Here is a 21,467-nt window from a genome sequence, read left to right on the forward strand (position 1 = left end):
GGTTGGCATTTACAAAAAGTGAGGTAAAAATAGGTTTTGATATTTGAATTGTTTTATGTGAAGCAAGAGATCTGTGTTTGTGGAGAAGCTGTGCAACTTACAGAGCTCAGCAAGAGCTTTAATTGTTGGTAGATGGTAGACTTCTATTGTGGAGAGTTTCCTAAAATTCAGTTGATACTAGTCTTTCCTAAACAAAGGTCTGGGTTTTTTAATGTAGTCTGCTCTTTTGCTTTATTTGTTAGCCACTTTGATTTCTGACTGTTTGATGCAATACTGGGTTGGTTGCAACTTGCTTCTCTTCACCAGCTCTGCTCAGTGTGCCTAGGCAATAAACACCCCAGGCCCTCAGACTCTGACCACTCTGACCCTGTTTCCAGGAGGCAGAAGCTTTTAAATAAATGTTTAGGGGTGAAGAAGAAAGACTAGAGAAAAAAGAAAAACTAAATGTAAGATCCTAACTCAGGATCCAGAAAAGGGAATGAGGTGAATGAGAGAAAACAGAGAGATGGAGGCGATGAGGAAATCGAGGCAGCATCTGGGACTCCAGAGCAGTATGCAAGATTAACTAACCTTTGAACAGTTTTTGAGACTGTTCTTAAATATAGCAATATGCTTTTCTTAACTTTCAGATATTGCAGAATTCCAGAAGCCCCCTAGAGGGGTTAAGTGTTAAAACCATTAAAACCGTTAACTTTCTATTCATTACATTTTAAAAGGTGCAACATGTAACCATGTTTTTTGGCCAAGAGCTAACTTTGGCCAGGCTGCTGTTGGGGTGTCCTCATCAACCAGCTATTTGCCATGTACCAGCAGGCATCGTCAGTTCATGGATGTTCTTGAGATCAGGGACCACTCTTCTCACCTTTACTTTGATGGCCAGGCACCTCCATATGCCACCTCCAGCTTCTGTTTAGCACCTGATCATGGATAGCTCTGTGATCTGATGCATCCTGCCTTTTCCACCTACCTGAGAAGGAAAGTCTCCTCATCTGTTCTGTACCTGCTGCTGGTTTTGCAGCTTAGGGCCAAGCGTTCTGGTATTGCAGCTTTTGTGTGCATGTGTGAAAACTGGAAGAACTATGAAGGACTGGCACAGTGCAAAGGGAAACTTGTGAGGAGATGCTCTGCAAGGTGTCCCAAAGGGAGGAGAGACTGTTGATGCATTTGGCTGATGCACTGCAGCTTGTCTTATGCAAATATACTTCTTGTCCAAACTCAGCACCACAGTACATTCCTATTTGTTAATTTCTTGTGCTTTCCAGTGCTCCACCTTAATTCAAGCTTTGTGATTACCTCAGTCTGGTACACTCCCATCTCTCATGTTTAGAGCTCACCTGACTGCATAGGCCCACCCCAGTAGTAGCATCAGATCTTCCACTGGCCCTTCTTTGCTGATGGTCGTGGTTAGTTTTACAGATGGGATATTGTTTGTGTTTTCATATTCTTGCAGTTGACAAAAATACTGTTGTTCCTTCCTTTCCCTTCATATTTCCACAGGACAGAAGCGTGGTTGCAAAAGAAACAGGCAGTCAGAATCTGCTTGGCAGCCTAAGTCTTAAGTTGCATTAGAGTACTGAGCAATTATCCTGGTACTTTCCTCAGCGAAATACACCAGTGAATGTCCTTCTCTTTGTATTTTCCTTTTCAGTTTTTTTTCTTCCAATTTTGAAGTGTTTCTGAGAAACCAGCAAGCCAAAATCAAAAGTCATATCAGGAAATAATTATGCAGATCAGAGAGGCCTGGAAAAGTCAAGAACTTTGATCACAGGTATTATAAAGGCTTAGATGTTCTCTAAGTAATATGGAGTGAGGAAAAAAAAAAAAGTGCATGTTTTAGGCATGAGTACAGTAATGTTTACTTACACAGTTTGTTGAGCAGCCAGCAAGGTCCAAGGTTATTTTGGACTCAGCGTGAGTAAGTGATCCAGGTATGACAAATGAGGTAATGCATTCCAGGCTCATTTAAAAACTCTTGGCTACACCACTGATTTTGACAATGTGCCAACATGGCTTGACCTCAGCTGTGTGAAGGCCACTATTTTTTTTTAACACCCTTCCTATAATAACACAGCTTCCACGTCAGCCAAAATATCTGCATCTAGAGAACAGTTTTATGGGGTGGGTTGAACTCCTTGGACTTCCAATGATAATCAGACTCCTGAAAAAGAGATAATTCTACTGTAACTAACCTGCTGAAGTTGGCTACCCCCAAACCACAGCCATCATCTTTTGACTTACTTGTGCATCTAGGAGTGGCTGTGTGTACATAGTACAATGCATTCTCGGCATGGACATGGTTCAAGTAAGGCCAGCTTGATTGCTTGACAGGTAGATGGTACCTGCACTGATAACCTCTTCATCCTGGAGATGCAGTCTTTTTGTAGTGGCCTACACTTTCCCCCCATATGTAGTGTTTAATTATGGCTGACCTCAGCATCTCCCATGGATCTCATTCTTGGGAACTTCTCCTTCCCCTGCACAGAGCTTGCTATCCTCAGGTTTAACTCAGAGTAGGAGTTGTACAAGGTCGTGAGGCTTAGAAATGCTTGTTTCCCATGTCGTGCTGAGTAGTGTCCCTGGAAGTTGAGCAGCTGAGGGTGACAGTGGCAGGAGAGCAGTGTCCACAACCTTGCGAATTTTCTGAATGAGTGGACAGTGTAGCTGTCTACATCCTTGCTTTCTGTCCCTCTCCCAGTCACCTACAATAGCCTGATGCTTACACAGGCTCATGAGAGTGCTGGAGGGGAAGAAGTGATTTTTGAGCGATGATGTTCTTTCATGGCTTCACGAACAGAGAGAACCTCTAGCTTCACAGAAACAAGCTGGTCTAAACAGCATTAACCCTGAGCTCCTCTTTCCTGTGCGGCTCACTGCAATCTCAAGAAGAGACTCTTGAGTCAGCAAGACCGAGGTGTGTGTGGGCTTCAAGTGGACAAACTCCCCTCTCTTCCAGACGTCGGAACTCCAGAGGTTTGGGCCATTTGTATTGTACGAGATGTACATCTCTGCTGATGCCCTTCCCTGCCACCCTGTCTTGAACAGCAGCAGCTCTGCTCTCCCAAGGCATTGTCACTGGCTGATGGCAGGCATGGGGGTGTTCTGGTTTGCATCCCAAACCTCAACCATACAGGGCACCTGTGTTGTGCTAATACTCATCCTTTGAATCATACTTGAGTAGAGTCAGAAAAAGTTTCCAGCAGCCCATCAAGGGTCCCAGTGGAAATTTCAGTAGCTGAATTTTCCTCTTTCAGATACATCAGGAAGCAAGAAAAGAAAGGGGGGAAGGAAGGGGAAATTGGCAAAAGCAAATGTTGTCAAATGCACAGGTCAAAAAAAGTATTTAAACTGGTAATAGGTCATATCTCTCTTGCTCCCATTTCAGGCATTTAGATTGAAGAGGTGGCAAAAAGAAATGAAATTTTTTTTTTTTTTTAGTTATTCATTCTTTTCTTTTTTTTTTTAACTTTTATTGCCTTTGCTTATGTTCTCACCTTCTGGGAATGCACAAGTTACCAGGTCTCACTGCCACAAATGCTTTTAGAAAATGAATTTGAAAGCCATATGCACCAACATGTGAAGAAATTGAATTGTTTCAGATACTCTCAAGTAGGCATGCCAGAAGTCCTTTTCCACCAGCAAACAGAAAAAAGCATGGGATATTCACTTAGCTGTCCAGTACATACTGAACATTCAGTATCATCAGGAAAACTGACTGGGACTAAGCCACAACATGTCTGTAAAATTACACTAAAATAATTAGGAATAACAAATTCAAGAAATCTGCAGTGTGCTCATGAATATGTTGTAAATGAAACAAAAAAGAAAAAAAAATAGAACAAGTATGTGACTTGAAAATTATTCCTTTCATCCTAGTCATATTTCCTAGTTGAAGAGAACAAAATGGGTATAGCTGACATATAAATAATCTTTGAATAAAGCATTTATTTGTAGTGATTTAGGGGGAAAATGTTAATGGTTTTGTTTCAACTGTGACTGGAACTACTTCAAATTACTCTTCTATGGAGTATGTACCAGAGGCAAGGACCTTCTCTTCTGGTATCAATTCCTGTTGCTGCTTTCTCGTTTATGGTGCATCTGATCTGGAATGGCTTGAAGTGATTTCAGCTCAGGTCAGAGTGGGGGGTATGTGGGACAGTCTTCATGTCTGTTACAGACAGACCTTCCCAGCTGCAGCTCCTGAGCCATGGGGAGAATGCAAATACCCCTTTTCAAAGTGGGTTTGTGCCAGTTCTGCCATGGAAGGCTCCAATTCAAACAGTGTTTATATGCAAGCTCAATATACCTGGAATTTAAAACCTTCTTGGTTTTAAAGCTTTTAGCAAAACATTAGGAGCGCTTTATAGTGCGATACGAACAGTGCCAAAACTCAGGATAACAAGTATGTTTGGAAAACATTGAGCCTTGAACTAGTTTCTTTATTCGTTTAAAAAAAAAAAGAAAAGAAGTCATTCACATGCTAGTGTATTTGATCCTAGCTGAACCACAACTCTCCCTGGCCCTTGGTGGGACCAGGTTGGGGGGATCCATTCATTTGAAGGTTACTGTCTTATTGCATGTGCCAGGGTGTACTAACCTCAGAAAACATTTCTGGATTCTTCACTACCTTCTTCGAAAAAGTCACAAGCGCTGGGGTGAGCCATGGTTGAGGATCTGCCCATCCCATCCGGGTCACGTGCAAAAAGAAGTAGGCATCGGGAAGAGCTGAAAGACAGAGGGGATGAACAGGGTTTATAAATAAGGCAGGGTGGCGTGGCCGGAGCTGGCAGTCTGGCAACCGGCACTGGAGCCCTCAGAGCTCATCCCACGCTCCCGCCAAGTCGCTCATCTCTGTTTATATGAGTAATGGAGCAGCTGGGGGAGGGGATTTGTAAGCACGGAGCAAATGCTCTTAGTGTTCATTTTGTGTAAGACTGACATCCACACCAAGTTGAGACTTCCAGCGACGTAGTGTGCAGTCACATGCTGTAGCATTCATGAGTACAGATATAAATCAGGCAGATGTTTGTCGACTGGAATGGGTAATGATTTCTTTCTCTCTTTGTTTGATTTTGCATGTTAGCTTCAGATGACAATTTCAGAGTTGCTTTCTGCAGTACTTTTCAATAAGCAGAATGTGCTTCACCAGAGATAGATGGAGATATTTCAATAGAGCTAAACATACTTATATAGAGGCACATTTGTGGACTTACACATTTGCATATGTGTGTGTGTGTGTATATATATATGTATGTATATATTCACTGTGTGCCAGTGCTGGGGAAAGAAAAAGGATGTGTCTTGGACTTTAGGTTTTAAACCCATGGCTTGTTCTTTTTCTTTTAGCAGACCAAATATGACACTGTTACTCAAACTATAAAATCAAATTAGCACCCTTTATTGTGTTTGCAAACTAATTAAAATGTAAAATGTCCTGAAACCACTGGCTTACTGTGTGACAAATGTAAGATTAGAAACAATTAGAAGGCACTCAAGAGGTTTGTGGTGTTGAGATTTCTGACATTGTTCTAATCATCCCTTTAAGTAATGAAAACAATGGTTACCTAGAAATTAAAGGTTTAAAGGAAATTATCTTCTTTGGTACAGTCATTAGTTAATGATTGTTTATCATTTTAAATGTTTCCATAGTAGTCAGAGGCTGATTTTTAAATCTGAAAGCAGGCAGGACACATAATAATGAGCAAACATCTGCTTCATCTATTATTTCTGTGTGAGCATAATTTATATTGTAATATCACCATTGAATGATGAGTCTGATATTTTTTTTATGATGATCCATATCCCGTTTTACATATGGCTCAGCACAGCCAGGATTTAGTCACCATGTTATTTCAGAGCTGTTTTATCTTAAGAATTGGACAAAACTGAAAGTGATTCATGTTAATTTGTATGTGTGGTACATAACCCTTATGAAACAATCAATCACTTATTTCAGTACTTGTCAACTTCCAGAACTAGTTGTTAAGGGGTTTTTTGATCCATTTCAGGACTGGAGGGTATTTTTTTATTTTGTTTTTATTTTTTTTTAACTTTTTTTTAGAAGAACTTTGACAAGAATGACAGGATATATAAACGTTTCTTAGAGCTGTAAGGAATTTCAATATTTCAGAATGTTTCCAAAACCAGATGTTTCCCAAACCTGGAAGTAGTAGCTAGTACTCTTTTTTGAAAATTAGAAATAATAAATGCAGCAGGCTGATTAATGCAAAGTTACCTATTAATATTCTACTTTGTTCTTTTTTTTTTTTTGTCCCATGGAGAAATATTTGTGCTTTCTCTCCAAGTCCTTTGGAAACCAGTGTTTGCCTTTGTATTAATTAGCTCTGTGAAAGTAGAATAGATTAGCCTTGGGGGATATTCTATAGAAATGCATAACATGTCAAGATGTAACTCATGGAGGATGGGAATCTCATAATAAGCATTTACTGTAGACAGATGTGTACATTTCTGTGACTGATCGTAGTGGAATTATTTATTATGCTTTCAGCTGTTTAAGAATCCAGTATAAGACAATGTGCTTAAATTGTTCTCCATTAATTTTCAGCGCCAAATCTTAAAGGCAGACCACGCAAAAAGAAGCCTTGCCCACAGAGAAGAGATTTGTTAAATGGCATTAAGGATTCCAACAATAATTCTGAAAGCAAAGCTGTTGCCAAGGTAAATCACTTAATAATACTCTTCTCACTACGCATTCCTTTTTTAGGTACAGCCCTGTCTTTGTTTCCCCGCGTGCTGTTTCAAATAAAAATGTAACTTATTTTCTTGAGGAGATAAATGTAATTTTTTTTTCCCAATAGTTTTATTCTTCACTTTAAATCATGCCTGTGTTAAAAGTTACCAGCAACTATAATGACTTAACAATCTAATGCTATCAACTTGTTGGTAACTGGTAGTGCTTAAGCTTTCTTGGCATCTAGTGTTAGTTTTCACATTCTGTGACACACAAACATAGTTTGTGACAGTATCATTGAATTAAAAATAAACCTGGGAGCAGCTCACCCTGTTACAATGTACTTCTAAATATAAGATTGAAGATAAACAGACTATGAAACTAGAACCACTTCAGTAATGGTTTCTAAGAAGCCCACACAAATGACATTGCCCTGATGTTAAAGTCTCAACTACTTTTAAATTAGAAGGGGGGAAAAAATAAATAAAAATAAATTCACTATGAAAGCTTAAAAAAAAATTAAATCTGGACTGTTTCTTTAATACTTAATACTGATCTGCATGTTCCAAGGTTTGCTGAATAGTGCATGTTTTTAGAGTCTTCTGCACATGTTGCAGTGCTTAGCTCATGCTGAGAGTAAAAATTGGATCATTGATTTAGTTTTTATAGGCATAATCTTTTATGTATTTCTAGGTTTGCATCTTTTCCTTAAAATATTTTTAAATGGAGTTTCTGTCATATAATATACATCCTACTTTCTGTTGTCATTGTAGTTTTAAATAGAAATTTGGAGTTCTCTTTTAAAACAAAAAAAAAAACAGCCGAAATGGCTCATTTCAAGATGATTTCATTTGAAACTGTAAGATGTGAAGATGGAAAATTACTTAAAGCAATACTTGTAGTTTTTTATCTGTGGCAGAACTTTGCCACTGTGGTACTTTTAAGCTAAACCGCTATCCAGGTTTGCATAGGCTGAATTTTTCGGCCAACTGAATCTAGTGTTTCAATAAGTTAGATGGATGTGTGTCTGAAAAGTGCTTCCATTGTTATGACCATCTCATTAGGAAATACAGTGAATCTATAGATCCATTTGCACTGGTATTGTTGTATGCAGGGAATGTTCTGGGAGATTAGGAGGTTAAAGAGGTCAAGTGGAAGTGTTCTGCTCTCGGTTTCTCATAGGAAGGCAAATTAAATTCTACCTCCTCCCTAGGAGTTCAGTTAAAATTCTGCCTTCTCTTGATGACGATAAAAGAAGCTGAAGTTCATGATGAAGCTCTGCCCTTTAAGTCACTGTTTCTCTTCTTTTTGTGCCCTATTGTGCTTGGTTGGAGTCTGTACTTGTATTAGACAGGCATGGTAAAAGGCGATAGAGCCTGATGTGTTGAGTTGCAGGGTCCTGCCACATACTACAGAGTTTGAATGTTTTTGCATTTTTTTGTGGTGTGAAAATGTCTCAATTTGCCTCACTTCTCCCTTCCCTCAAGTCATTTTTCATGTTAAAATATTACCACCAAACTGCACTGTGGACCATGTCATCAAAGCACCCCAGACTGTAGCATGAGTAGTTCTGCCTCTTCAGAACCTGATATGTACATATTAGTTAATTAAAAACAACACTAACACTTCATACCAAACTGTTTATACTGTTTATATTTGGGTTCACCCTACTAGTCCAATGGGAGGATATTTCAGATGAGAAGTAATGCCACCTATTTATCTAGTCACACTATGCTCATCACTGTGCAGGTACTAATAGCATTAATTACCTTGGCCAGCTTAATTTCATTATAAATAATAGACATGCTTATGATACAGTGTCCTTGAATGTAGTTACTCTGACTTCACTGTGGCTCTTTACATCAATCTGTGTCTCAGGGCTGTGGATATACCTCATTAAAAGGAGGACAGTGAATCAAAAACTCTCTACCGCAGATGGATTGCACTTTGTACAGACCCTGCCCAAGGGTTTCTGGGGAAGGAGGGAAGGTGTATTTGGGGAAGGTAGGGGAATGGAGATGCACCAATGTCTTCTCATTGTTGAGAACAGTTGGGTGTTGTCATCCTTGTTGGGCTCACCATTGATTTTCCTCCACTGTCCATGCTCCATCTCTGTTTAATGCTGACAACGGATGTGTGGAGAGCAGGAGTGAACACTGCTAGTGTAAACAGTACAAATTCACTTGTGTCAGGTGCTGAAACAGTTTGGCAGCAGTCCCAATCGTATTCCTGTTCCAGCTAAAATTCCTTTGGCCAGAAGTTGTACTGCTTTTATCCTCAGGTCATGGCACCCACCGTCTGGCAGCAGTCTTATTTCTTGTGTGGTGGGGTGATGACTCTAATGGAAATGCAGTGGTGGTATAGTTTGGGTCAGGAAATGGCAGAATTGGCATTCTGAAGACTGATTTTTGAGCCTGCCGAGATGAACACAAGCCACATGGTTGTAATAACTTCTCGAATTTCATGTTACCAGCTGCCAATTACTAGAACATTTTCTACCTTCTTGCATCTTAGTTCTTATTAGACATGTTTACTTGGAACCATCAGCAGATCATTTTGTATGCTCTTTCTGTTATCTGACACAGAAGAGCATTTGAATGAGAAGGAGCAGCTCTTGAGTAACTTCTAATGTAGTGACTTGTTAAAAATACAGTAACCACTGGACAGGCAGTGTGGTTCTGGACCTGGAGGTGCTGCCCACAGAAGTAGGTCTTCCATGTGTACCTCTTCTGGATCTTCTTGCTGGTCACTGCATCCTGGGGAAGATCCCAGGGTTGTTTCCCCCGGGCAGGGAATAGAAGTCAGAGGAATATGAGGCCATCTCCTGAGGTAGGCTGAGCACTCCAGGAAAGGCATATATCAAGCTCTTCTATCACACGTTCCTAGTATTCTGAAGACTTTCATACCTCATGTTTTGTCAGTGCTGGACAGGCTTTTGGGACTTGCAGATTCCAGTATGACCTTCATCTTACCTGCTTCATGATTCCAATGAGCGTTCTCATTCAAAGTGTGCAGAAATCCACTCTAAGGCTTTTTCAAAGAGCTGAAGGGATTAACTTGTTAAACATAGAAATTGTCCCCCCCAATGAATCTACTCATTACATCTCCTAGTGCAAATGCTAAGGTTAAATCTCTCACTTCATTTGTGCAGCAAGATCTGGGAAATTAGTTTAAAAGTTGCCAGGATATGCTTTTCCTGTGACCACAGGTGGCCTGGCGTGCTCTCAGACATGCAGGTTTATTCTGACCACCTCAGCTGTTACCTGATTGAAACTTCAAAATGTAGGTCTGTAGTGGTCTGTGCTGTGTGTAACCTCTGTCAGGAGAAGACAAACAAACATGTGGTTTCACCCATGATGGGTGTTCACTGGCCATTTGGTCATGAATCATAACACCTCTGGTGGAGCACTCAGTAGGAGGTGGTCAGCTGTTGTCAGAGCCCATCTCCATGCACTCCCAGCTTATCCACTCTGCAGCACTAGATTACCTGTCAGGGCCTTAGGCTAACTCAGTGTCATTTTTGGAGATATTACTGAGGCTGTAATGAAAGAGCTTGAAGTCCTTCTGTGGAAATGGAACCCTCATTCTGAGCAGAATAGGGGTCATTCTGTGCAGACCAGAAAAGAGAGCAGAGCCACGTTCAGGACCTTCCTCAAGCTCTTTGCCCTGTACGAAGATTCAAAATTGGATTTTGGAAGAGAAGGGTGGTTTATGGTGGCTGTTGCAAGTCTGGCATTGCTGTCACTGACTTTGTTAAGGTTTATGCTGGATTTACATCAGTGTTACCCAGAATGGAATTTGGCCCTTACAGTTCTCATTAATTGTTGGTCATGGCATTCATACATATGTCCTGTCAGATGGTGAGGAGATTCCAAAACCAAGGCTGATGCCTCAAACACAGAGTGGATGAAGCATTGTGGCCGTCGTCAAAGCTTCCTTGAACCTGTCCCTTGCATTTTGACACCTTTGAGTTCAACAGGTGCTTTGACCTCACTTATCTGTACGCTGGAGAAAGAGAGGTTGTGTGTAGCATGGGGTTCTCTCACTCCTGGTGGCTTTTTTTAATGTTATTTTCTTTGTTTCCTTGGGATTAACATCCCTTGCTGGTAGTTTGCTTGTGATCTTTGATTTCATTGAGCATTCACGCTCAATCACTGTAAAAGACTGATTGACTTTACCTAGCAAGTGGGTAAAAAAAAAAAAAAAAAAGAAAATTAATTCAGTCCTGGGTCCAGTGAATTTGTTACAAGTTTTAGCTTGCAACAACTTTGCAGCTCAAAAATACTAAACTTAATGAAGTCATGGGTGCATCAGGAGGGTTAACCCAGTCTTTGGTATAGCAGTGAAAATTCTGACAATGTAATCTAAGCTTTGTAGGGGGAAGCTGTTAAATAATTTTTTAAGGAGCCAAAGTGAAAAAGTCAAGGGAATATAGCTCTGAACTAAAAAGTGGATAAGGAAATCCAAAGTTCATTTAAGAAGGAAAATGTCCCATTAGCTCCATTGAGTTTTGGATGAAACCAGGATCTTCACAGAAGTTTAATCAACAGGTACATCTATTACTAAAAGGCAAAGTGTAGTGCCTTGTGCCGTAGGAAGACAATATCTCTTTGAACCGTGCAACCAGGCAATATCAAGCTATACAGCAGACATACTTCAGCAGCAAATGATCAAGAAAAATTCCACAGGAATCCATTTCTCAGTCCCTGCTTGTCTTGGAGGAGCCAGCTTCTCCTGTTTGCTTAGGAGCTAGCATTGCCTTTGTCCAGCATCTCTGGAAAACAATGGAGGCAGCTAACCTTAAGTCAGTGCTTTCTGCAAAATTAATACCTTGGCAGAGTGTAAAAGAAAAGATTTTTATTTCCCTGAGCCTGAAACACGGGGTGTCTTTACTGAGGTAAAATAAGCATATTATAGTCTTTGCAATTATATGTTTGTTGTTTGTTTACAAGCACTTCTATAATGCTCTTCATAGAACTTAATTCCAAGATGTCAACAAGTACCCAGGAGATACCTGGCTTAGAAGTGAGGAGAGTAAAAGTGAGTCAGTGGCTTTCTTGGCCAAGAGCCTCTGCCTTCCTGTTCAGTGAGATGCCCTACTCTCCCCTGCTGTCCTCCTAAAGTACAAAATACTGGCTCTTAAGGGTCTCCTAGCTCCCTCTAGGAGCACAAGCGATGTGTCTTGAACGCGTTACAGAGCTGCCAGAAAACTCCTCACAGCACTTAAAAACATTGAGAGGAGAGTGCAAATTCAAAATGCCTGTGACTATCTCCACTACCTTGTATTAGAGGACTCCCAGTATTTCTCTGGAAATGTACTGATCCTCTCTTGGTCATGAAGAGCTTTTAAAAATCAGCTTGCAGGATTATTATTATTTGGGTTTTTGTATACATAAATTATGAGAATGCTGGAGTTGTAATTTGCTTGATTCAAAGAGAAGATTATCTTCAGGAGTACTATAGGATTAGTCCTATCTCACTGGATATTTTTCCCTAGGTTTGAATACTGACAGGAAGTAAAGTGGTTCCAATTTGTTGATTTCCTGAATGGCACACGTCTGCCAGGGAAGCCAGTGGGAGACCTGTAACTCTGAGATTTGTGTACTGGAGCTGCCTGTGTCTACCAGGAAAGGATCCAGCTACCAGTCTCTTCCGTCTGCTACATATTGAGGGCTGTGCTTACGTTTAAGCAGATGCTCAAACCCATTTGACTTAAGTCCATGCAACAGCAGAACTTCCACTTGGATATGCTGAGAGCTCTGCCTGTATAAGCCCTGCCAAAGGTTTGCATCTCTTTTGGTGGGCCAAAGCAGAGAAAAATATGTCATTTCAGAGCTGACTGCTGAGCATTCCTGGAAGGGGCTGAGCACCCTCAGCTCCAAGGGTTGTCTACGGGAGTCGACAGCGCTCAGTGTCAATCTTGGAACAAGGGTTATTATTAGACTTGCTAATGGCAAGTGTATGTGAGAGATGGGAGCTGTCTGTGACATAGAAATGTATAGTCATAAAAATACAGATCTGGAGAGCATTACCAATGGGTTATAATGATTTAAAGATGTGGCTATTTTAAAATGTTGTGACTAAGATTCAGAACAAGACATTTAGCTCTATAAATAGCTTCCTTTGTTTCTCCTCAAACACAGATGCATGGTTTGGCCTTCATTTCTTCAACAGTCCATTCTGCTAGGAGAGGATATTTATTCCTTAAGTGAAAATTAAAGGTTACCCAGATTTGATATGACATCTTTTCTTTTCCCAGGTAAAATGTGAGGCTAAGTCAGCTTTGCCCAAACCCAAGAGTAACAACAGCAACTGTAAAAAAGGCTCAAGTGAGGATAAATCAAAGATTGCCGTAGGTGAAGAATGCCGAGCTGATGAGCAGGCTTTCCTTGTGGCTCTTTATAAATATATGAAAGAAAGGAAAACACCAATTGAACGAATACCCTATTTAGGTTTTAAGCAGAGTAAGTATCTGTTTTTTTCACTTTCTTATTGACACTTTAGAGTGGTTTTGAATTTTCCAGAGAAAGCGTTTGCACACAAAGCCTATTTTAAAGCCTTTATGGATGGGGGGACCATGTTTATGTCTACACATTTTCCAGTCCAGGCATTTCACTGTCTTATGTCTAGATTTGCATCTCCTCCTTCTGGGGTGGTTACTGCCGGATATTTATAGGTTTAAATCCACTGATTATGACTAGAAATAGGCATGTTGAAAAATCTCTAGTTGTCTGTTTTGTAAATCTGCAGTGTCTGTAATGCCTTTCTTCTGAGTTAATAATATGACGTATCTTTATTGTGCCCAGATGTTCTTTATGAAAGCACAAATATTAAAGGAAGACTTTTAAAGATGGCCAGGAAAGGCACAACAGGGATCATATTTTTAAGCCCCAAAATGTGTTTATAGTTAATAAGTTACTGACTTTGGAGAATATAAAGCTAGACTGTATCTGTTTAATACAGAATGCAATGTTTAGAATTGCTTTGGCATATACAGTTTGTAGTGCCACAAGCTGTAAAGCAATTGTAGGTGGAAAAGATACAGTTGTAACTAAATTTTATATAAATATTGCAATGCAGAGTAGATCTTTGTTTCCAACAAAAGCTGTTAATGGTGGTATTTTTCCTCCTTATGTACAGATTGAATGATGTTTTATTTCCTTAAAGGGAAAACTCCATGGATTGAAATATTATTTACTCTAATTTATCTCCCAGATTAAAACCATGTGTTATTTTGATGAGGAATGTCAGACCTGTATGTTTTGCATAACAATTTACATACCTAATAGCAATTGGCACTGATTGCAACAGGCCTCCAGCAGCCATTATAAACTTATATAACTCCAAATGATTACAGTGTTTGTCTGAAAACTGGCTGCTCGAAATGGAAGTAAAATTAATGCACTATGAACAGCTTCATTGCATTATGCATTGATTCAGATTAAATCAAGGCCTAAGCAAAGCTCTTGATAGCTTTGAAGCAGTACAAGGTTCAATGAGGCTTTTAGAACATTTTGTGTTGAAGAGAGGGTTTCCCCCTCTACCTCTATTTTATTCTGCACTCCCTCAAGCATGGAGACAGGGTGGGCTTGAAAGACAAGCTGCCATATTTTTTTAGAAAATTCCACACTGGGGGTAGGGCCTCCTGCTAACATTTAGCTGAAATACACCAAAAGTTGCCTGGCATTGATTATAAATTAGGGGCCTGATCCAGCAAATACTTAAATACCAAATAAAAGTATGCTGAGGAGAGCAGAAACGTTTGCTGGATGGAACTCTGCATGTGTCCACCAAGACTCATGCAAACATTGCCAATATAAATAGGTTAGTGGGAAGAAGCAGTATGTACAGCACAAATGAGCATCCCCCCACTGAGAGAGAGACCCCATCCTCTTAGGTCCACAGCATTATTGCTGAGTCTACCCTGAAGTATTTGTAGTACGTCTGTGGGGAATCACTGTTTGTGGGACAGTGCATCCACCTTTTACAGAGCTAAGTAATCGATTACAATTAAATAAAATAATCAAATAAAGCAGTGGTCCCGTGGGACAGTGGGCTAGGATGAAAATCACGTGTGAGGAGAGGAATTCTGTGGGAAGTAACAGGCATCTCCCAACGTGTCCTTTGAATTGAGTTGCCTCTGTTCCTCCAACCCCACAGCCATGGGCAAGGCACGACCACTCTTACCATAATTGTGGTAATTCTTACTTGTGCTCCCTCTGGATCCATTCGCACAGGACCCGTTAGAATGCAGCTTATTGTTTATTGATTATGGAGACCATTATCTGAGCTCCAGTAAATATTGGATATTGTTTTTTAATCAATAGGGCCTTCTCTGTGAGCCCAGTGTGTGGCTCATGCTTGCTTGCTAATGAAATCAGTATTAAACAAATAATTAAAAGCAACATTCTTCCCAATGAGTTATTTTTATTATCAAAGTTATGGAAACATGCTACAGTCATTATACTGTGTCTTTTATCAGCAAAGTCAAATGAGCCCATTATCTTTGTCTCAGTGTATTTTTTCCAGTCCTGTTAAGGAATCTAAGTGTGTTTGCTTATATGTAATTAAAAATCTATATAGTGTGGGCCAATGTGTACTCTTTAGGATTATGTAAATACGTCTTTGAAAAATGTTTCACAGGAGCTTTTTCGGGGGCTGTGAGGTGTTTTTTTTCTCTGCTTTTCTATTTTTTTAATAACTATTTAGTTTAATTTACATTTCTTTGAAATAATGTTGATTAATGCAATGCTTATCTAAATACTTATTGTCCCTCTAACAGTTAACCTTTGGACTATGTTTCAAGCTGCTCAAAAACTGGGAGGATATGAAACAGTAAGTGTTTAAGTAACTTAAATGAAATAATTGTGCAATCTAACTTTTCCCTGTTCAAAAAAAAAGAAGTAAAAGCAAACAATAATTTGCTGCATTTTAGGCTAGTTGTACACATTGCGGGTTTATTGGACTGTTTTTGGAAACGGTCCAAATTAGTTCCAGATTTGGCAAAATTGTAAACTTGTCATAAAAACTACAAGTGGAAAACATATGTAACTCTTCCCTGTCAAGGAAATTAGTTAGGTCTGTAATTTTTTCCCATGTTGAGAAAGGGCTATTATTGTACAACAAGCCAAGATTGCATAAAAGAAATTTCACTTGGCAACATCCCTGACATCTGTTCATGTCTAATATGGGAAATGTATTAAAGGCTTTCAGAAGTAATCAGCATTGTCCATTAAGGAATAGTATGCTGCAGTATCTTCTCTTATTCCAAGTGTAAAGGATCTTTATTAGACAAGGGTCAGTACCACATAAACAGGAAGTTATCAAAGTAATTCAGAAAAGTCTCTGACACTTTTTATCAGCTAACTATATCTGACAAGAGCAGTTTATTTTTAGCTCACAGGAAAATTCAATGGCCATGGATTTTACAGCATGTATTTTGAACCAATAAAATATTAGAGCAACAAACTTAGATTAAAATCTTGAAACGAGAAGAAAGAGCTGTATTAATACGGCACATCGAGATGACATCTGTAATAAAAACCAATTGACATAGGAAGATGTCGTCATTGGAAATATTTTCTTTGCACACAATGATCAGATTAAGTTGTTCAGTTCCTGCTGCAGTTGGATGAAAGAAATTATTTTTGCTTTGTTTACAAAGTAATCTGGGACATATCTGTGCTGTAGAGAAATGACAAGAAGAAATGCACTATCAAGAAACTGAAAGTTGTTTGAACTGAAATACAAGGCTCACTCCTTGCCTTGCTCACAATAAAGCATATTGTTCTGTAAATCAGCAGCCCAGGTTGATTAGCATGGGTGTGGCAGGGATTTTGTGAAACACGAAATCTAACATTCCTAACAAAAATACATGCTTGGTTTGGCTTTTCTTGTACTTCAATCTTTCATTAATCAGCACATACCATGCTTAATGTACAGGGGTGTGCATAGGTGTGCTCATGGGTATGTGTGAATGAATAGCTACCATAGATAGATCGTAACAGCAATTCTGAGCCAGCGGTAATTGCTGTAAGTTGTAAAGTGTGATGAAAATGGGGGCTAGAATCTTGATCTTGACACAGAGCACAAGGGAAGGCCAGAAGGGAGACTGAAATGGGAGTGGCATGTTCAGAGTGCTTGAGGAGGCGAGCAGTTTTCACGTTTCAGATTTGCTTGAAGAGACTGAGCAGGGATGCCAAAGTGGTGACTTGCTGGAGAGAACTGAGTTTTCATGCCAGAATGAGAGGGAGAGAGGTGGATTTAGAGATGATGGAGAAGGTGAACTTCCGTGCCTGAGGCAGAGCAGAAATGGGATGCTGAGTTTGTGAACACAAAGCCAGCAAGCCAGGTCTACCAACAGTAGCAGGAGCAAGAGAGGATCAGAGAGGAAGAATCACATACATGAGAATGGCATCCAGAGTAGAATTAGTTCACTGTCATCTCAAAGCTCCTGTCCTTCTCTCAGTGATAGATGTTCTCCCTAGTTTAGGGGCATTCATCACCTTTGCTGAAAGTGTACAAGCAGTACATTTCATAGAGAAGTAACTAAGCAGGTCAGTAAACGCCAAGGCAAGCATGGCTCACACCCGCTGACATGCTTGAGAGCCCGGCCTTGTTTTGAGAGTGACTGGCTGAAGTGATGGGCCTGATCCTGGTTTTATAATGAGTGGCATCTGTGCTCTCTGTAGAAGAGCTGAAGTTGGGAGGACTGTTGTGATGCAGTAAAAGTTGTAAATGCAGTGTGAGGTTTCTTGATCTCATTCTCTTCTCTGAACAGTCTCATCCTCAAGATGGATCTGCCTTTGCTTTACATTCCCTGAATGTTAAACCAATAGCTGTTGCAATGCTTTGACCTATGCACACCCTGTTTTTTATTATTTTATGGCCAGTTGATATTCATTGAGTTTGCCAGTTGCATTTGTTTGTTTATATTTTATCATAGCGGGCATTGCTGAGAGGCTTTCATGTTTGATTGGTGTTTCATTTTTCAGCAAGGCTATGGATGACTGGGGTGACATGGACCTCAGTATCAGTTCCAGAATCTTAGGCAGGTCTGCTTAGATGTAGAAATTTAGAGTGCGTGCTGTAATTCAAAAAGTCCAGAATCTATGCTAGACACACACACACATGGTGTCAATATCTGTGGATGACGAAAAGTCATGTGCAGAGCAAAGGCTTTCTGATTAATACACCTATGTATATGGACCCTTCCATCTGACTTCAACAAGTCCTTTGGCCGTTATAGGAGCTTCATCATCTTTAACTTGTTTTAAAATTTCACAGATTTCTGGTTTATGCATTGGGATAGAAATGTCTTTTCTTTTGGAACTACTGTGAAGAAAAGACTATTTAAAAGTACATAATTGGCTTCAGTGTGTGGCAGCCATTTTATGAACAGAAAGCAAACAAAAAAAAATAGTTAATATCACATGTGGGAACTTAAGACTGGTCAGATGACTAGTTATTTACTAGTAAGTGTAGAAACCCTCCCAGTTAAAGCAGTTGCAAACTTTGTGTCCTTGTGTTTGACAGAGTAATGGTAGTTGGCCCATTTTCAGTTTCATCCCCTACCCTGTCCACCTTGTCCATGTATAGATACTTCTATGGGGCTGTAAAAATAGGTTTTTGAAACAAGCAGAGATTGTATCCGGTGTTTTCCAGCTTCAGCCCAGATTCACGAACAGTGCAAGACCTCTGAGTTCATTCCTATCAGTTAAGGATTTAAAAGTGAATCAAAACAGCCAGAGACTGGATTCGAGTTACAGAGAACAACTTTCTTAGCCATCTGTCTGACTTTTATTATCATGTATTAGGGGCTTGAATGGATCCAGTGAGGCTTGACAGAGAATACTACCTGCACATACATGATACATGTATGAGATACCTAGTAGTCTCATGTCATGATTATGTGTCATATGCCATATTTAAGGGCTCTCCAGTTAAAAGTACTTGTGAGGGTCTTTTCTCATCTGTTCATTATCTATTTGATTACTAATTCTTAGTTAGTTGTCATCTGTAACTGTGTAATGCCAGAATTCCCTGTACTTCTTGTTGGACATAATACAGGCTTAATAAAAATAGCAACCTGTACAAATTGGTTTAAGTCCTTAACAGATGAAGCTGTCTCTGGAATTGGTGGGATCATGTTTCTCTTAAACAAAGACGCATGAAATAAGCATCTTTGTTAGTAATAATAGGAGAGTGCATTGGAAAGGTCTCTCTATAGCAGACCTTCACAGCATGAATGATTTAGAATGTCCCCAAATCCCTGGATGAAATACAAAACAGTGTCACATTCTGAGGGGCTCAGCTGCAGTGGCATTTAACAGCCATTGCCTGGAATTTTCTCATTCACCCTAAGTCAAGTGAGTAAAAGGTGCAGATGTCCATAGATGGAAAACTTCCAGGACTTACCTAAAGAGTTGTCCTCAGCAAGTCATGAAGTGGCCTTTTTCCTTTCAAGCCAATACAAAAAGAGTGCTGTGGCATGTTTGCAGAAAGCTGTGGTGCTGAATGAACTCTACCTGGAGATGTCTTAGATAAAAAGTAAAAAAGAAAATTAGCTGGAGCTTAACCTTCAATATCTAGTAGCTTAAATTTTGCTGGAGGTCATTAGGATCCCATTCAGCTGCTGCCTTCAGGAAGCAACGATCAAGTACTTTAGTTTTCAAAAATTAATGATTGACACCTACAGTAGTCCTATGTCTGGGCAGGCCTGAGGAAACTGATATATCAGTGGAATGCAAAGCTACCTGGGTTTGTTTCATATAGAGCTAATATTCAGAGCTGTTTTGAGGAGTATTGGGAAACCATATACCATGACCAGAAAATCCCCCATTAGATTTGCAGCAGGAAATAAGCAAGAAGCCTTTGATAAGGAAGGGAGCTGGGACCTTCAGATTTCTCAAAGCAGAAGACACTATTGAAAGCGTAAAGCATTTGTATAAACAAATCTCTCCTTTAGTAGATAAGATCATTAAGATCATTGATTTTTTTTTTTTTTTTTGGTTGTTCCTGAGTACCAGTTGTGTACTAACTGTGCTTATAGGAACCAGATGAGATCTCTTGCAGGTGCCTGGGCAGATAAGTCTCTTGCTTTTAACTCCAAATTCTGCTGATTGGGAAAGATGTAATGGAGGCTTTCAAAGCTCTTGGCTTCCAGTGGACCCAACTGTAGGGTTATGGAGCTTCAGGCTGGAGCAAATTGTGTGATGGGTCTGCAAACCAGAAGACTACTTTAAAACTAAAGCCAGCATTGGAATGGAAAGCTGTCAGAGATGAGACTGGCCTGTGCAATTACTTTGATTAATAGGCAAGCCTCGAGCATCCTACGCTTTTAGAGATGTGGTAGGCACAGGGAGGGGTGTATATACTGGTGGGAGTAGGAAAAAACAAATACAAGAACTAAAGCACTAAAGTTTCTTTCTCTTCTATATGTTTTCTACTGAAGGGGGTCAGTTTACATCAGGAAACTGAAGCTGAATTAAAAGTATGAAATGAAAGTACTGAGGACATTTATTAAAGCTTTCGCAGGGTTTTAGTTGTTTTACACCGTTATATCTCCACACCCTTAAACAAACCAACATCTTTCTCTTGAAATTCATTTATGGGGAATTAATTGCCTGCCCAGACAGCTAAAATATTTTACAATTTTCATACCTTTTGTTATCTAGCTTTCTGTTCCTGGTCATGAATATGTTACTATTCAGGAGCAGATATGAACCTCTTTCAATCTTAAAACTTGCAGCCAAGACAGACATTTTTGGTAGGAACAGCAACCATAAGCAAAGCATTGCCCAGCACTGCCCTTTCCTGGCTCCTCAGGAAGTTCCTAGTCATTGAGTTGGCTGAGAGGAGCATGAATAAGAAATGGACACAGTCCTGGATTAGGACATGGCCAGGTTGAGCATTCAACTTGAACAGCACTGCTCTGCATGGCAACTCTGAAGCTTCTACAGTGCAGCATTTTGTTCAGATTGTTTAAGGATGTAATTTATCAGTTACTTTAGTCCTTTGAAGTTTATTAAGCATAAAAAACTAAACTTTCCAGAGCAGGGGAAAACTCAACCCCAGGCTTTGTTAGAATAACAGTCGTTCCAGGGAATGTCAAATTTAAACTGAGTCCTGCGTGTGGGAGGGCACAGCTGTGCTAATTGCCAAGGAGTTCTGGTCTCTTGCAGAGGCAGTGTTGGATAAAGCTGGGCAAATGTTTTTATAACTATTATTATTCTAAGTAGCATAGAGGAAAGAGACACCAAAAATGATCCAGGAATTTCAGAGGGATCCCTTTTCCCCTTTAAAGCTGATTGTTTACTTGTGTTCTTGGGTTCTTAAGGTTAACGTTTTCTTTTTGAAAATGGAGACCATACTTCTCAGTCACATTGGGATGTTTAAAATGGGGCCTTGCAGTAGTCCTCTTGCTGACTAATCCTTTGCTTTCATTTATAGCTTCTCTACAGCGTCACTGTGCTTAGCCAAAGTATCAGGTCCTGGCCCACAGCCTTACAAGCCAGCCAGGCTGCTCTTGCCAGAGGGCCAGAGCACAGGCTGGCTTTGTGTATCTTTGTTCCCCTAGTTCGTGAAGCTGCCAGAGACTTGACTTAATATAAGACACTTGCAGCAGTCCTCAGGGCATCTGTGGTTTTGGGGAGCTACCAGAAAGCAAGGGCTGTCTGGCCATGCCTTCGTCCTTTGCCTCTCTTTAGGATGAGTGGAATAGGTGTAGAAGACAGGACCAGAGGTAGCTTCCCATCCAGTCATTGCTCCACAGCAGGAT

General features: G+C 40.0%; 1 protein-coding gene across 2 annotated transcripts in view; it reads left to right on the forward strand.

The window, feature by feature from the left end:
- Positions 1–21,467, forward strand: part of ARID5B (AT-rich interaction domain 5B) — a 116,510-nt gene that overhangs the window by 74,726 nt on the left and 20,317 nt on the right. For both annotated transcript variants that reach the window (XM_054382507.1, XM_054382506.1), the window contains 3 exons: positions 6,563–6,675; positions 12,948–13,152; positions 15,471–15,523. In XM_054382507.1, coding sequence (XP_054238482.1) covers positions 6,563–6,675; positions 12,948–13,152; positions 15,471–15,523 — 371 coding nt within the window. The remainder of the gene's footprint in view (positions 1–6,562; positions 6,676–12,947; positions 13,153–15,470; positions 15,524–21,467) is intronic.

Source organism: Indicator indicator, chromosome 7 (genome assembly GCF_027791375.1).
Source record: "Indicator indicator isolate 239-I01 chromosome 7, UM_Iind_1.1, whole genome shotgun sequence".
NCBI lineage: Eukaryota > Metazoa > Chordata > Aves > Piciformes > Indicatoridae > Indicator > Indicator indicator.